Consider the following 17,119-nt stretch of genomic DNA (forward strand, 5'->3'; position numbering starts at 1 on the left):
ATTCAGACCATGATTCTGAGTTAATATCAAGTGGAATTTTCCGTCGCAAAATTCATGTTTTTTTTTAGTTTTTTTTTTTAATTATTTTCAATTCTATACTTTTGCGATTAAAAATTCCACTTGATATTAACTCAAAATAATCAGCTGAATGATCCCCTTCAGTATTCGTTACGATGTCACTTACACCCCGCACAAGTACATACTGTAGCCATACAAGTAGGTATGGGTGTTAGTGACACCGTAACGAATACTGAAGGGGATGATTCAGACCATGATTCTGAGTTGATATCAAGTGGAATTTTCAGTCGGAAAATTCATAAAAAAAAATGTTTTTTTTTTTTTAAGTTATTTTCTGTTCCATACTTTTGCGATGGAAAATTCCACTTGATATCATCTCAGAATCATGGTCTCAATCATCCCTCAAAGTTTTCGTTACGATGTCACTAACATCCTGTATATGTCGTGGCCAGATCTAAGAATTGATCATTTCATGACGTGTTCGACCATTTCATGAAATGGTCATATTTCATGAAATAGCCAACCTAAGTTGACCATATCAACGTTTAATGATATTTCAATCGACGTTTGGTCATATCGTTAATGCGGGGAAATTGCGAATAGTCGGTTAATTTCTTAGGTTCAAAATTATTTACCAAATCGATATGGAAAATTGTATAATTACAACGATTCATCTATTAAAGTACTTATCAATCAAGTTTCAAATGTAATCGTCACCAGGGCCACAACCGGTGGATAATGTTACTAATTTTACGTTATGATTGCCAACGTTTGGCCATATCATGAAGTAATCATGCATAGGTGCTCATATCGTTTTGTGTTCATTGATCTGGCCAAACTACATCATGATGTGGCCAACGAATTATTCTATTTCATGAAATATGACCATTTCATGAAATGATCGAGCACATCGTGAAATGATCAATTCTAAGATCTGGCCACGACATCTGATGTTTATTGTATAAAGCCCTCAGGATTATCCGGATAATTTACTATTTGTTATAGGTAATGTTTATTTAATGAACACATAATTAATATGTTATATATTCAATCAACAGAGGGTATAACTTTAGTTAAGAGCTAAGTATTCGCTGATAACATGGAATACATGGTAACTTTATTAAAATTACTTTGATTAAAATGATTATGATTATAATATTCATAAGAACTGCTTCATTAAATTGCTACATGTATATTATATCTTAGGTATAATCGCTCATTCAAAAAGATTTCTTTAACGTACTATGGTTCTGACTCCTGCAAACACCATCTATTTTTATTTTAAGTTATGTCTCTCTTTTTCTTATCTGCCGAAAAGGAAAAGGACGGGTAATGCATAAAATGCCATGCATAAAATTTACGGAATACACGTCAATTTTAACCCGACAAAATTAAGTTGACAGCACACGTAAAAAACAGGTTGCATACCAGCGTGTTACCGTTCATTCTTTAATTTATTTTAAAATGAACAGCTGTCAATTATCCGGCCCTTTCCTATTAGACAGATAAGAAATATGACAGGTATAACTTAAAATAAAATTAGCAGGTGTCTGTCAATCAGGGCCATTTTACTTTGCTTTTCCCATCTGTGTATACAAAGCTATGTTTGTGCTAAAATCTATTTGCTGCACCATTATTAAAAGTAAGTTTGTCATTAAAATGCCCTGCCCTCGTGCCACGAGAACTCTACCGCGCGCGGCGCGAATTATATCGAGGCCTTTGACCAATAGCAGTACGACCTCTATCCACATTGATAGCATTGGTTGTGTCTATTGGTCGAAAACCGACATAATTCGCAGCGCGGTTGCCGTGCAGACCCGACAATTTGACACATGTGACAAACACAATTTGACACATGCGACAAAGACAATTTGACACATGCTTTACAATGTAAACAAGATTTATATAATTAAATCATTTGATACATTTCAAACCTTATTATATGCAGTCTAATTAGATTTTTTTTTATTTATTTATACACACAAAAATGACCTTTACAATTGTAATACAGGGCGTTAGTGACATCGTGACGAATACTGAGGGGGATGATTCAGCCCATGATTCTGAGTTAATATTAAGTGAAATTTTCCATCGCAAAATTTTCAAGTTTTTTAAAATTATTTTCAATTCTATGCCTTTGCGGTGGAAAATTCCATCAACTCAGACTCATGGTCAGAATCATCCCTCTCTCTATGACAAATACTGAGGGGGATGATTCAGACCATGATTCTGAATTGATATCAAGTGGAATTTCCTATCGGATTTATGAAATTATTTTCAGTTCCATACTTTTGCGACGGAGATTCCACTATTTATCAACTCAGACTCATGGTTAAAAACATGCACTAACACCTTGTATATCAAGAAAAAAACCTTCACTTAGCCAATGATAAGATAATAATTTGAAAAGCTTACCAATATTTTAATTTAAATACATTTTTATATGGATGGATTTGTTACGTAGTGGAATTATGATATTGGCTGGTCATTTTATAATACTTACATAACGTAAGCTCGCGACTGTATCCCAATTAGGGTAGTCAGAGCTACATCCATCGCAAGATGAACTAAGTACCCACACGTCAACGAGCTTTCTGTTAGACCGACGTGATAGGTGGTGAGTTATATCGCCGTCTATAACGGTTAAACCAACTGTGTTAGTGAAAACTGCATTTAAGATAAATTAATAACCCATTGGTGCAAGTCCGGTACTGGGGTTCGAACCGGCGCTCCCCGTTTGAGGGCAGAAGAACAGGGGGGTTAAAATGGCCACATCGAAGCAATTCACCTAAGAAAGCAATATTGCTATTTGACATTTGTTTGAATTCCGCACTTACTTTTATATGTGCAAATGTAAATTGCAATATTTCTTTTTAGGTGAATTGCTTCGATGTGGCCATTCCCTCAATCAGCGCTTATCGCTATCAACCCACTGGGGTCGATTAATTCTTTCAAATATTTTTCCTCTCAGACGACGCCCTGAGCCGAGGTTCGCGCCCAACTGGGCACCCTCAGGCCTGTTGTCTTAAACGTTGTACCGGGTGAGAGCCTTCAGCGCTCCCCATTTGTCCGGCCAAGTAGTTAATGCCGTCTGCGGCAAATCTACAATAAGTCACGTCAAAAAAAAAAAGATGTGGCCATTTTAATCCCCCTGGACCACAGTGACTTGAATTTGTTGTTGTTATAAAATGACCTTTGCGTGGAGCCTCTTAGTATTAATTTTATGAGCAAGTAGCATTCGGACCGCGACTTTGTCCGCGTGGTTTACGGTTATCACGCGTCCTTTTCATCATCATCAGCCCATTAACGTCCCCACTGCTGGGGCACGGGCCTTCCCTATGGACGGATAGGGAGATCGGGCCTTAAACCATCATGCGGGCCCAGTGCGGATTGATGGTTATTAACGACTGCTAATGCAGCCGGGACCAACGGCTTAACGTGCCTTCCGAAGCACGGAAGCACGGAGGAGCTCGAGATGAAAACTTTTTTTTTGTGGTCACCCATCCTATGACCGGCCTTTGCGAAAGTTGCTTAACTTCAACAATCGCAGACCAAGCGCGTTTATCGCCGCGCCACCGAGCTCGTCATCCCTTTAGGACCCGTGATTACCGGAATAAAAACTACCCTATGTTCTTCCCTAGGTATCAAAATATCTCTATACCAAATTTCATCTAAATCGATTGAGCCGTTTAAGCGTGAAAAGGTTACAGACAAAGTTACTTTCGCATTTATAATATTAGTGTGGATAAGACAGTTCGAAAGTCAAAGGCCGAGATTTCAGACAATACAATAGTTAAAGTTTAGATTTACAAAAAAAAAACGATGATACGACTTTGAACATGCTAATAATGCACAATCTCAAACGCACAAATTCTAATTTGCACAAGTAAAAGTGTAAATCTAACACCTTTCTTATTGCTTACATGTGCAAATAAGGTTGGGTGTATAACCAGAGAATTGGGGGTGGGTTTCCAATGAACCCGATCAGGGGCCTTATTTTGGAATCACCCTCCTTCATCACGCATGCGAAAATAAACAGAATGTTAGTGACATCGTAACCAAATGTTTAGAGGGATGATTCTGAAAATTCCACTTGTTATCAAACAAGTGGAATTTTCCATCGGAAAATACATTGGGAAAAAAAAATTTCTTCATCAATTTTTGTCCTCTAAATGGCGCCACATTGAATGTAGAGTGACGTAACATTGCCTATAACAACCAGAAAATCAAGTTGCTTCTAGTGACACCTCATTTGTTAAATTCTGATAAGTGGTTTAGAAGTTAGGAGAGAACAGACGTACATATATCCATAGCGGTCAAGAACATAACCCTCAATTAAGCATTACGGGAGTGAGTGTTTACGCACACAATGAGAACCACCCCGCGCCCCGCGATGCCCCCGCGCCGCCGCCATCTCCCCTCACTCGCCGATTGACCATTGCGTACGATGTACATTACGTCCGCGCGCTACAAACAATTTTTGTAATACTTAATAGCTGACGTAATAAAAAAGTTAAATTCAGTAATCTTGAAGCATTTTATTCTGGTATCCCTGCACTCCAAGAACTAGCCCCATCAGTGAGTCAACAAAAATGTTAAATATTTACCTATTGAACACATTAAATATTGCTTAAGTTTCATTTTATTCCGTAATAACCACAGCGCGGACACTCGATACAAAAATCTCGTAGGTGCGAGCGAGGCCGCGCGCGCTCTTGTACTCCATAACGGCTTATGTCAGTTCTATACGCACACGTCACGTCGGTTTGCATACCATCGATACCTTTTTGATTCGCCCGGGTTATATTAATTTACTCATTCTTCCTAAAATTAAGAGCTGTCAATCATCCGTCCCTTTCCTTTTCGGCGGAGAAGAAATTGACAAGTATAACTTAAAGTAAAATTAGGAAGTGTCTGCCGGAATCGGGGCCATTATATTATGCCGTCGATATGTCCACCACGCTCCGCTTCAACTCGCGTGCGAAAATATACCTGTCTCATCTTGCAAATGACAAGTTCTGATGTGCTACGTGAAATGGGTATACATTGTCGAACATGAGTTTAAGGCGATTCAACAAATAAGACCCTCGATCTGCTGTAGTGGCTCGCAGTGGTTGAAAGTTTATTGATTATGCACATTTTGTGCATATTTCGCCATTTTCAGTGCTTTTAGCATTTTGATGATGCATATAATCCGATGTTTAGTTATATTTCGTTATTTTTAAAAGAACGTCTAGGGCCCCGTGCCGAGGTTTTTCTTGCAGCTTCTTTTCCCCGGCTATACAGGTTGTGAGAAGCTGCAGTAGTTTTAGGCGGATGAGACGTTCGTTATGTAAAAAATGACGATTCAAAGTGTAACTCTGTTACCTACTGAATAGAGACATTTTTGAATTTGAATACGTGTATGATTTAAAACCCGCGGTATATGTCGCGTTGCATGCTATGTCGCGACATACCTCACAATATCACCGAGTCACATCACATCACTATCACTATCACCAAGTGGTCGTCAGGCCTGCGGGGGCTCGTCGAGGGGGTTGGCCCTCGGGAGCTCGTCCTGGGCCGGGGGCTCCGCCCTGGGCTCGGTGAAGGCGGCTGACGAGGAGCCGCTTCTACTCGTTGATGTTGATGTTGACGTAGATGAGTCTGCGTTCTCTGAGGTGTTGCCATTGTCTCTGGAAATTATTTACTAGATTTGTAAAGATTGCAAACTCAACAACAGAAGACTTGGTGGGGTCTAATAGAAGGCTCGGTGAGGTGTGGGTACTTGTTCATCTTGTGATGGATGTACCTCTGACTACCACAATCGGGATGTTATGTTGTAATTGTGGCGGACCCAACTAGTTGGCCAGCTAGTTCCGCCCACATGCAACAGATGGCGCCACATTCAATAATGCAGTCTTCTAGCAGTCGTGAAACGCGATATCGAAGATTACACAGCAAGACGCATACATACAACTTCCAACATAACACCGTTGGATCGTCGATCCCTAGTCACTGTACCAACATGTGGCTAGCGGGGTACTATGCTCAGTTCGGTACCCCGAAAACATCCTTTGGCGGCAGCACACCCTCGCCGCCATATAATAATGATTATCACTTATCATACCACACAAAATTGTGATAAATAATTATAACAGGGCACAAATCCTGGAAACCATGCGATATCAATTATATATGATCCAAACATGAATTCAAACTCAAAAGTCCTGAATTCGACTTTTAGAGCCCGAGCCGGGATTCGAACCAGGGACACTGCGATGTAAGTCACGCGTTTCCGAACAGGGCTATCACGGATTTTTTTATTAAATACATATACATTCAGGCTTATACATTAAATACACATTCAGGCTGGTCGCATTGTGGATCCACGAACGTACGTACAGTCATGAGCAATATCATGTACCCACTTTAGAACCCTGTCGCATATTTGACATTTAATGAGACTTACGGTTTAATTTGTCAAAAAAGTTAATGTGATATGGTATTAAAGTTTATACATATTATTACTCGTGACCCTATACGTAACAGGCAGAAACAATTCGAAGTACTGCGGGGTACTACACTTTTCAAATTTCAATTTCGTCTACATTATAAAATTTAGATTAAAAGTAAAAAAAAATTGAAGAAGTTTTTGTATACAACATGAAACTCTTTTAGAGTCCTCCTTATTTCGAAAGTATATCTTGTGTACTTAAAAAGTTATTATACTTTTTAAACTGTGATACTTAGCTTTGCAGACTAAGTAACATGCAATCGATTTGAAGGAATATTGGCCCCGATTCCTATACACCTCCTAATTTTACTTTAAGTTATACCTGTCATTTTCTGGATGGATGATTGACAGATCTTAATTTTAGGAAGAATGAGTAAATGAATGAATAACCCGGGCGAATCAAAAGTTATCTCGCTGGTATGCAAACCGTTTGACGTGTGCTGTCAACATAATTGTGTCGGGTTATTGGCCGATGCAAAATTTTTAGACGGTTGTTTTAGATTTGTGCTTAAAATTGACGTGTGTTCCATAAATTTTATGCCTGTCGATTACCCGTCCCTTTCCTTTTCGGCAGATAAGAAAAAGACAGATGTAACTTAAAATAAAATTAGATGGCGTCTGCAGGAATCGGGGCCACTGTCAATGCTAAAGTATACTAACTTGTGAAAACCGTTGGTCTGGCAAGTGTTGTACGCTCCGCAGTGTTGGCATTTCAATCCGACCACGTGAAACTTCACAGTTGATAGCTAGAACACGAGAAAAACACGTACTTAGGAGAATGTGAAGAAGATCGGCATACCGGAAGACTGTAATATTATCACTACTTTTCGTAGGATACTGCATACAAAAATATATTTTGATCATGGTATAAGAAAACCAGGTATGCTCAAAAGTGACAACTAACATTTCAAGGTTATCCCAGCTGACGTCATCCCACCCTGCGTCGCCATTTTGTAAAAAATAAATAACCCACGACCAATGTTTTTACATTTACTTTGCAAGGAAATTTCGAACTTATAATAAATAAATAATAATTAAATACAGTAGTCAGTAATTCATTTCATTTTCAATAATAAAATTTACGACTTTAGAATGTTGGAGATACCAATTTAATGGTAACACAGTGGTAACACTTACGTCATCAAAGGGCTAGTAATGGCGGCTTGTTATAGGATTGAGCATACCTGGTTTTCTCATACCATGATTTTGATAAATAACTAAGGTTTTTAGCTTTCCTGTGATAAGGAGGGATCTCCTTGCATCTAATCTAATCTAGCCTACAAGATCCCACTGTTGGGCAAAGGCCATCCAGAGGTCAAAAAAAAGTTTTTCAAAGGTCTCCTTGCATGATAGTCGATATTTGTTTTTTTTTGCTCTGAAGGTCATAATGCACAAGACGACCTTTTAATATACTGTCGCGGAGCTACGCGTGTAGTAAAGTTTGCGGACGAGTGGAGTGCAAAATTGAAGTATGAACTGTTTGCTCATACTTGTAAGGCGCGCTTTTCGAGCTCACTTGGCTCTTCCAACCGCCTTCTTCTATTCAGTGGGCAAAGTAGCATGCCGCCTGTTTAAGGTAGGCAGAGAGTATAACGTCCAAAACTCGTCAGCCACGTTTAAGTCCCATGTAATAGGGGGCTTGCCTATTGCCATTAACCGGGCACAAATTCTGGGAATCACGTGATATTGAATTATTTATCTATGATTCAAACACGAATTCAGATTCATAAAGTCGAATGCAGTATACATATTTTAACTTTACACAGCGGCGTAGCGTAGTGGGGCGGCAGGGGCGGCCCGCCCCGGGCGGCACTTTTTAGGGGCGGCAAAATTTCACAATCTATAATATAAAAAATGGAACCCGTTTTCCGTTGTCACGACATAACATAAAAACGGCTTGACCGATTTGGCTGATTTTTTTTTTGTAGTTTACTAATAATCTGTACAAGGTTCTTACGGAAAAAAATATTAAAAAAATCTCTCAGAAAGATTGAAAAGTATACATTTGATTTTGCATATTTTAAAAAACGCGAATTAATGTATGTAATGTATAGTATACATTAAATTGAAATATCTAAATAAAAGGGTGGCAAAATTGTCTTCCGCCCCGGGCGGCCGACACCTACGCTACGCTGCTAACCCTACATAAACATATTTTTACCTTATGACAATCTTTGCATAGAATAGTTGCTTTGTAGTCTGCGTATTCGGGCGGCATTGGGGTCGCAGCCACTTCTGAATCCAGGTAACTCCATAGCTGCAAGCAAAGACAATATTCTGACGTATATTTGGGAGGGATTGTGTTTTCAAGGACGCTTCCTTCGACTTGAAGGCGGCCGGTCGTCTTATCATCTTATCTTGTATTACTGCACCCCGGATAACGACCTCCCTGGTCCAGTGGTTTGAGCGTTGGGCTCACGATCCGGTTATAGAACATTACAGGCATCACTTGACTGTCCGAAAGAAAGATGATCCGTGCTTCAGAAGGCACATTAAGCCGTTGGTCCCGGTTACTACTTACTGATGTAAGTTAGTGAATCAGAATCAGAATCAGAATCATTTATTCAACGTAATTATCATGGATAAACTTGTTGAAGGTCAATGTAACATTTTGAATTTACGTCATTTCGCAAGGTGTTATGGCTGAGGAGAAGAAATGACAAGAAACTGCAACAGCAACACATCTTTTAAATCAATGAGGGTACATTACAAGTTATTTAATAACTAGAGGAACACATTTAATACCAGACATGTTTATCATTTAGGTAATCATTAATCTTATAATAAGCTTTTTTACATAAAGTAAGCTTCACGTGAGCTTTAAATTTATTCTCTGACAAATTTAAAATATTATCTGGTATTTTATTGTAAAAACGTATACATAACCCCAAAAAAGATGAATTTAATTTACTTAATCTAGAATTTTGAACAACAATTTTATTTTTAAAGTGATCTTTACATGAGCCATGTCAGAGGCCTTTGGCGGCTCAGTAGTAACCCTGACACCAGGGTTGATGGGGTTGGTAATCCACCTCACAACCCACACGATAGAAGACACCCCGGTTAGTCTTCTATACAATCTGGGAGTCTTCAAGGCTAGAGTGAATAGCCATTTGATAGGTTAGCGTGATCCACCCCAGACAACATCGTTACTTACCATCAGGTGAGATTGTGGTCAAACGCGGGCTGCCAATAATGGTCTCCGTGGTCCAGTGGTTGAGCGCTGGGCTCACGATCCGGAGGTCCCGGGTTCGAATCCCGGTGGGGACATATCACAAAAATCATTTTGTGATCCCTAGTTTGGTTAGGACATTACAGGCTGATCACCTGATTGTCCAAAAGTAACCTAGTGATACTGATGTAAGTAAGTAGTCGTTACATGAGCCATGTCTGGGGCCTGTGGCGGCTCAATAATAACCCTGACACCAGGGCTGATGAGGTTGGTATTCCACCTCATAACCCAGACGATAAGAAGAGTCGACGTTCAAAGTATTGTTTATTTTGACACTTACATTGGACATGTCTATCATGCTGGTCTGGCAGGTGGGGCAGGCGTAGTGTCCTGAGTGGAGCAGCTGCTCGAAGCAGGGTCGGTGCAGCAAGTGCCCGCAGTCAGGGATGTGGCACGGGATGCGGGACGTGTGGATGTCCTCTAAGCACACTGGGCAGTTGGATCTTGACACGTTCTCAACGCACTGGAATAAAATAACACAATAGTCCCAATTCCTGCAGGCATATTCTAATTTTATAGAATATTATTTTACCTATACCTGTCGTTTTGTTATCCGCCGAAAAGGAAAGGGACGGATGATTGACAACTGTTCATTTTTCTGAACGAGTGAATGAATGAATAACCCCGGCGAGCCTCATAAGCTCCGGAGGAGCGCGAAGACTGTGCATGTCATGGGCCCGGGAGTGTACAATAGACTGCCTGCCCATATCACACAAGCAAAGAATTTTACTATATTTAAACTTAAAAAATGGGTTATTGAGCAGGCGTTCTATAGTTTTGACGACCTGTAATTGATAATATATTTTAATGTAATTGAATTTCGTAATAATATTTAATATAATTGAATTTTGTAATATCTGTGACGTGTAATTATTATTATCAATAAATTACTATGACTAAAATAGGCATCTCGCTGATATGCAACCCGCTTGACGTGTGCTGTCATCTTAATACTGTCGGGTTCTTGGCCAATGCTAAATTTTGGGAGGGCTTTTTTTTAATTTCTGCCTAAAATTGACGTGTTACATATTTTTTTGTCTGTTGATTCGTCCCATTCCTTTTCCGCGGATAGAAAAATGACAGGTATACTTTAAAATAAAAATCAGCACCATTATAAACATGAGGTTCAAAACTTCAGTCAGTTTCTTGCAAAGTAAAAGTAATAGGTTAACAGAGTTGCCACTTAAGTTCTGTTCGGAGAACGCTTGATACACATCGTAATGTCACGGGTTCGAATCTTGAGCCTGTCTATCATACCTCTAATAAATTACGGAAACATCCATCCCAACTAATTTAGAGCAGGTGGAAACTGGAACATCATAAAATATGAAGAGATTAAAATAATTTTGGCAGACGATCTTATTTACAACGATTATAATATTTATGTAGCAGTGGTACAACATGTATTATGAGATACTGGCCCCGATTCCTGCAGACACCTCCTAATTTTATTTTAAGTTATATATACCCGTCATTTTCTTATCCGCCGAAAAGGAAAGGGACGGATGATTGTCAACAACAATAACAAGCGAATAAAATAGGCGTCTCCCCGGTATGAAATCCGTTTGACGTGCTGTCTACTTAATTCTGTCGGGTTATTGACCGATGTAAAATTTTTAGACGGTTGTTTTAGATTTCTGCTTAAAATTGACGTGTATTCCATAAACTTTATGCCTGTCGATTACCCGTCCCTTTCTTTTTCAACGGATGAGAAAATGACAGGTATAACTTAAAATAATATTAGATGGTGTCTGCAGGAATTAGCACCACTTTCTAAATGCATACTTATATATATATTATAAATGGGAAGGTGTGTGTCTGTTTGTTTGTCCGTCTGTCACGGCAAAACGGAGCTACGAATTGACGTGATTTTTTAAATGGAAATAGTAGAAGGGATGCAGAGTGACATAGACTACTTTTTGTCTCTTTCCAACCTCCCACTTCTCTAATATGAGGGGTGGAAGTTTGTATGGAGCATTCCGCAATTTTAAAAGTACAAAGCTAAAAATTCATATACGGACTATTTGTGACTACTAAAAAAATCGTGCATAATTATTTTTTTTGGAAATCTGCCCGCATTCAAACGGCGGGTGAGACTGTATATGGTACTTTTCGCATTTTTCAAGATAGGAATTATGGACCGGCGTTACAACCGTAGAACAGCTGTTTCGTCTTGCTTCTGACAGAGAAGAGTTCTCAAAGCTGACGGCAAACGTCCAGTAATGGACAGGCACTGGAAGAAGAAGAAGAAGGTAGGAAGCTAAAAATTTATAAATTAGGAAAGGGAAACCGTGTTACCCCGAATTTAACGCGAGGGAAGTCACGGGGAAGAGCTAGTTAGATATAACAATAGTCATCTCCCTAGCATTATCCCGTTTTCACAGTGTCCGCTTACCTAACTTGAAGATTTGACAGGTCTGTATTTGAAAATCATGGGTTTAGGCCCGTGCTGGGGTTCGTTCCTGCGACCTCACAGTGAGAGTCAAGCGTTCTACCAACTGGGCTACCACGGTTGTTCACCACGCCACGTTTATTATGAAAACGCGTGTAGGTATCAAGTTGAAATTAACATGAATATAAAACACATAATAACGGGTTCTTACCGCGTTTAAAGTAGGGATATGAGACTCCAGATATTTCGACACTGTTGCAAGTGCCATGATCACGGGATGACTGATGTGATTGGAGTGGAGTAGGTAGATCCATAATTTTCTACAGCAGACATATCTGACTACAATCTTTCTTTGCAGCTTGTTTATGTATTTGATATCGGAATGACCGCAACCGCGTCAATAACCGCGTAAACTTAAAACAATGTATAACATGAATATATATCTGTGGTTTCCTTTTACTTTTTTTTTTTAAATTTATTTAAATGAAAAACTTAAACGGTAGATTTACAAATCATCCCCGCCAAACTTATGAACTTCGACGTCGCTTTCGTAACCCCCCTGTTCATCTACTCACCCGATGTCCGACCCTCTGCAGCTGCACCGGAAGGCACATATTGCAGCGCTCACAGTGGAAGAACCGGTCGCGGCCGCCGACGCGGCATATGCCGCATCCGTCGCAGTGGTACTGCCTCTTGTCTTCATCGTCGAATAAATTGCAAATCAGGCATGTGTACTGTTGGTAGAGGAGAATTTATTCATTATAATAACATAACATATACGTCCCACTACGCAGCCTATATACGGCCCACTGCTGGGCACATGCCTCCCCTCAATCAACCGGAGGGGGTATGGAGCATACTCCACCACGCTGCTCCAATGAAGGTTGGTGAAGGTGTTTTACGGCTAATAGCCGGGACCAACGGCTTAACGTGCCCTCCGAAGCACGGAATCATCTTACTTTTTCGGACAATCAGGTGATTCAACCCTGAAAAGTCCTTACCAAACAAAGGATAGTCTCACAAAGTGATTTCGACAATGTCTCCATCGGAAATCGAACCCGGACCTCCAGATCGTGAGCCTAACGCTCTAACCATTAGACCACGGAGGCTGTTAATGTTAATTATAATACTAGATGATAATAATAATTTAATTTAAAAAATAATTAATTAGAATAAAAATATTAATTGATCGATTTTTTTAATTAGTGTTTTAATTATAATAATAGGCTAGCTTCCATTTTAGAATTTCGAAATCAGTTACTTTTTACTAAACGTCTAAACACGAAATTATCACGTTTTTCCATGTGACGCTGTGACGTCATAGTAAAACATGATAAAATGTCGGACTTATTTTACGTTTTTCTTGATTAAAATTCATAAATAGGTAAGTTAAATAGAAAAAAGAAAATGTTTTCCGACAGTTTTAAATCTGTCTTTATTTAGTAATTAGAATTTCATAATTTATCTTTGATCTAGAAAATTACCCAATTATCAAATTATTCCATGACACACACTGTGACGTCATAGTAAAACGTGATAAAATGTCAACATCATAAATAAAAAAAGAAAATGTTTTTCGACAGTTTAAAATCTGTCTTTATTTAGTAATCAGAATTTCATAGTTTATCTTTGACCTAGGAAACTACTCAATTTACTAAATTTTCAAGTGTGTTTTCAAGGTCTGGTCAAAAGTACTTCAAACCAGAGAGTATTCACGAAGACCGAGGAGCATGGAAGAAGCGAAAGTGGTGTGTCAGGATCGTAGTATGTGGAATTCCGGAGTCTCTGTCTACTCCATAAGGAAACAGGCGTCATCTAACCCTCATGCTAGCGAGGGGGATAGTCGGCGCGCTTTCCTTGCTCCTTGGCGACTTAGGGCAATTTCAGACTAAAGTAAGACGCGAAGGGGGTGAGGTTGGCGCTAGATGGGAAGGACGTATTCCATGCAGAGCACTACAGTTCAGATCATCAAACCTATTCCACGTAGAGCACCAACGGATCAGTAGCTACTAGTGTTGGGGACTTGGTGTGTATTTGATTAAATGAAATATATCAATAAAATCACTAGAGTTTATTAATTAATCATAAGCATCATTATAATACTAGCACAAATCAGTCAAGTTGATGTCCAATTTTTTTCTAAATGTCGCCTAGACTATGACGTAAACGTTCTAGTGATTTTATCGATCGATATCTTTCATTTAATCAAATACACTCCTACCTACAACACTAGTATCTACTTGTCCATTGGAGCTCTATGTGGAGTAGTTTTGGTGATCGAAGAATTGGTGATCTAAGCTATGGTGCTCTGTGTGGAATACGTCATACGAATTGGTGCGGGGCGGAGAGTTACCATTCAATAAATATTATTATTCTTTATTCTATGCTTTTGTGCCGGGCTGGGAGCAAATAGAAAAAACATAAAACATGTTCAGTAGTTTTTCTTCCCAGTCATGTCATAAAAACATACCAATGAATCATGTGTTTACAAGAATTGTGGAATATTATGTATAAAAAAAAATTGGTGGACTTCAGAAAGGCATTTGACATGGGTCATTATTGATCTTTTCCAGAATTAAATATAATTACTGGAGCAATTTTCAATTTAAATTACTTTTAATGACACAGAATATAATGTCAAAGCTAATCATTTGTTTATTAAGATTAAATATGATAGAATAAAATAAAACAAAAGCATGTTTACCACAGGGATGTATATTGGGGCCTTCATATTTCTACACAGAAATCACTGGTCAGGCTTATTATTATATTAAATTTTATATGGTTTCTGATAGTAGGTATAAAGTAATTTAATATCTAAAACAACTGAATAAAGACTAATAACAGTGCAAGTGCTTACCTTTCCAAATGTAACACCGCAACTTTCACATACAGCCTGAACTTTTTGCCGAGTGTCACATTCTGTGCAGATGAGTTCGGTCACTGTCTTTCGGTTGAAATAGTGTTGTTCATTCTCATCATGGCAGTAGCGGCACATGTAGAACTTGTTACAGCATGGAGTCTAAGAAAAAGATTTAATTATTCATATCATCATCATCAATTTAAGAGCCCTGCTCTTGTTGGTGTAGCATTTTCCTCCATGCTACTTTTTTAGGGAAAAATAGGGCAGTGGTTTCCCTCTTGCCTTGCAGTACTCTGTCTGACGCAAGTGGGATGGCGCCCAATTATTCATATATACTTTTTTATTGTATATTTTATCTTTATTGATTATTATATATTTAATATGATCAGCTATTATAGATAAATAAATTGAGTATTTTATGTAAACTTGATGCAGATATTTAGTTGACCTAATCCAATAGCATAAAAAGGTGCTGTGCACAGGCCTTCCCTCAATGAACCGGAGGGGGTATGGAGCATAGGTACTCCACTTCACTGTTCCACTGTGGGTTGGTGGACATATTTTACAGCTAATAGCTGGGACAATTGGGTTAATGTGCCCTCCAAATACAGAATTATCTATATATATAAGGTAGTATATTAGATCAAATTGTTGGGTAGATCCCCTCCGGTTGATTGAGGGGAGGCCTGTGCCCAGCAGTGGGACGTATATAGGCAGTTTATGTTTTTTTTATGTTATATATATATATATATAATATATATAATATTATTTAAACAGAATGAATAGATCTTTGTATGTGAATTGTAAATATGATCTAGGTATGTTAGTATTACAATTTTATTTGACTTTGAATAGGTATTACGTTTACCTATATTATAAGCATTTAACAAACCACATAAAACAATCATTATTAAACATGTTTTATCTTATTGAGTATATGAATCATGCAAACGTAATACAACATAAGTCTAATTTCAAATACGTTTATTACAAATGTCGGGAGGAAACTAATATAAAAAAAAGTTCCAGAAGTATCAACAACTCCAGAGATAAACAAGCAAGACTTGCCAAGTTTTCCAATCCAGGTGAGAATACTGAAAATGTTTTGAATTTAGAGATACATTGACCTTGGTGTGAGGTCAGTAACACTGAACATGTGGCTGTATGTAGAACTTTCCAAAACCATGAAATCATCTTGGAGCCGAATAAAAATATCTCCATATGCACGAATTGGCGGTTCGGTGACATTTCTTTGTTTTCCAAACTCGCAATTCATCGGTTCTTCACTTTATTACGTCGCGGAAGTGTAAATATAGAATGCGACCCTTTTCAAGCTCATGTAGACGTGAATATAGCTCATATTGATTGCATATCAATCGGCATTGATTTATAAGGCATATTAACTCACCACAAATTTGGCTCGGCGCTTGTAATGAGCGCATCCAATACGTTTTTCAGCAATTTCATCAGTCGGCTCGGTCTCTGCACCGTTCGTCGTTTCTTCCTTTTCCGTCGACATGTTTTGTTTTCCGGTTAAACCCGGCAATAGACAACAAATCTTGAAACTAATAAGTTGGACTATTGCACTTTATTTAATGGAAAACAACATTTCGTGACATCTACAACGATTATTCATGAATATGAACACCTTGGCTCTGCGTGATTTTCATTGACTGATTTGACGTTTTCGAAAATTTTTGACATTTAAATGACAAACGCGTTTCGGTGTCACAGGATAAATAATTTGTATCTAAGCCAACGAAACGCATTCGGTTGAACAAAATTCGTCTATAACTTTTAGTTTGTATTTACGAGTGTATAATGTTAATAAAATATTTAGAACCTTCTAAATTAACTTCACATGTATTGTATAAAAATTCACCATTAAAATAAAATAAAGTATTGCCTAGACACAACATAGACAGGTATCCGGTTCCGTTAAATTTGACACAAAAATCAATCCCAATATGTGTCGTAGAAATATTTCATAAACTTAAAAAAACATTAATAAATAATATAAAAAACATATATAAAAATAATTTTCAAAATCTAAAATGTAAATTAGACGCAAATATGAAAGCCACAGGTTTTATTTTTCTTCTTCTTATTCCTTGGGCA

General features: G+C 38.3%; 2 protein-coding genes across 2 annotated transcripts in view; one reads left to right on the plus strand and one right to left on the minus strand.

Moving 5' to 3' along the window:
* LOC126374406 (RING finger and CHY zinc finger domain-containing protein 1) lies at window positions 1-16,678 on the minus strand. The gene is made up of 7 exons (XM_050021045.1): window positions 16,410-16,678; window positions 14,999-15,160; window positions 12,714-12,872; window positions 10,027-10,209; window positions 8,676-8,771; window positions 7,175-7,260; window positions 1-5,693 (listed from the first exon to the last, which is right to left on the minus strand). Exons 1-7 carry the CDS (start codon window positions 16,518-16,520, stop codon window positions 5,528-5,530), a joined length of 963 nt encoding a protein of 320 aa, XP_049877002.1. The 5' UTR covers window positions 16,521-16,678; the 3' UTR covers window positions 1-5,527.
* LOC126374425 (L-dopachrome tautomerase yellow-f-like) overlaps window positions 15,990-17,119 on the plus strand; it is a 12,016-nt gene continuing 10,886 nt past the window's right edge. The window contains exon 1 of the mRNA XM_050021074.1: window positions 15,990-16,086. The gene's annotated coding sequence lies outside the window, so the exon portion shown is untranslated. The remainder of the gene's footprint in view (window positions 16,087-17,119) is intronic.

Source organism: Pectinophora gossypiella, chromosome 17, assembly GCF_024362695.1.
Source record: "Pectinophora gossypiella chromosome 17, ilPecGoss1.1, whole genome shotgun sequence".
Classification (NCBI taxonomy): domain Eukaryota; kingdom Metazoa; phylum Arthropoda; class Insecta; order Lepidoptera; family Gelechiidae; genus Pectinophora; species Pectinophora gossypiella.

What these genes read in the sequence shown, in the direction of transcription:
- LOC126374406 (XM_050021045.1), bottom strand. Translation starts at nt 16,520, where the DNA reads ATGTCGACGGAAAAGGAAGAAACGACGAACGGTGCAGAGACCGAGCCG. An exon ending in AGCGCCGAGCCAAATTTGTG is followed by an intron (nt 15,161 to 16,409) that starts GTGAGTTAATAT and finishes TCTTTTTCTTAG; the next exon opens with ACTCCATGCTGTAACAAGTT. An exon ending in TGCAGAGGGTCGGACATCGG is followed by an intron (nt 10,210 to 12,713) that starts GTGAGTAGATGA and finishes ATTTTATTCCAG; the next exon opens with TGCGTTGAGAACGTGTCAAG.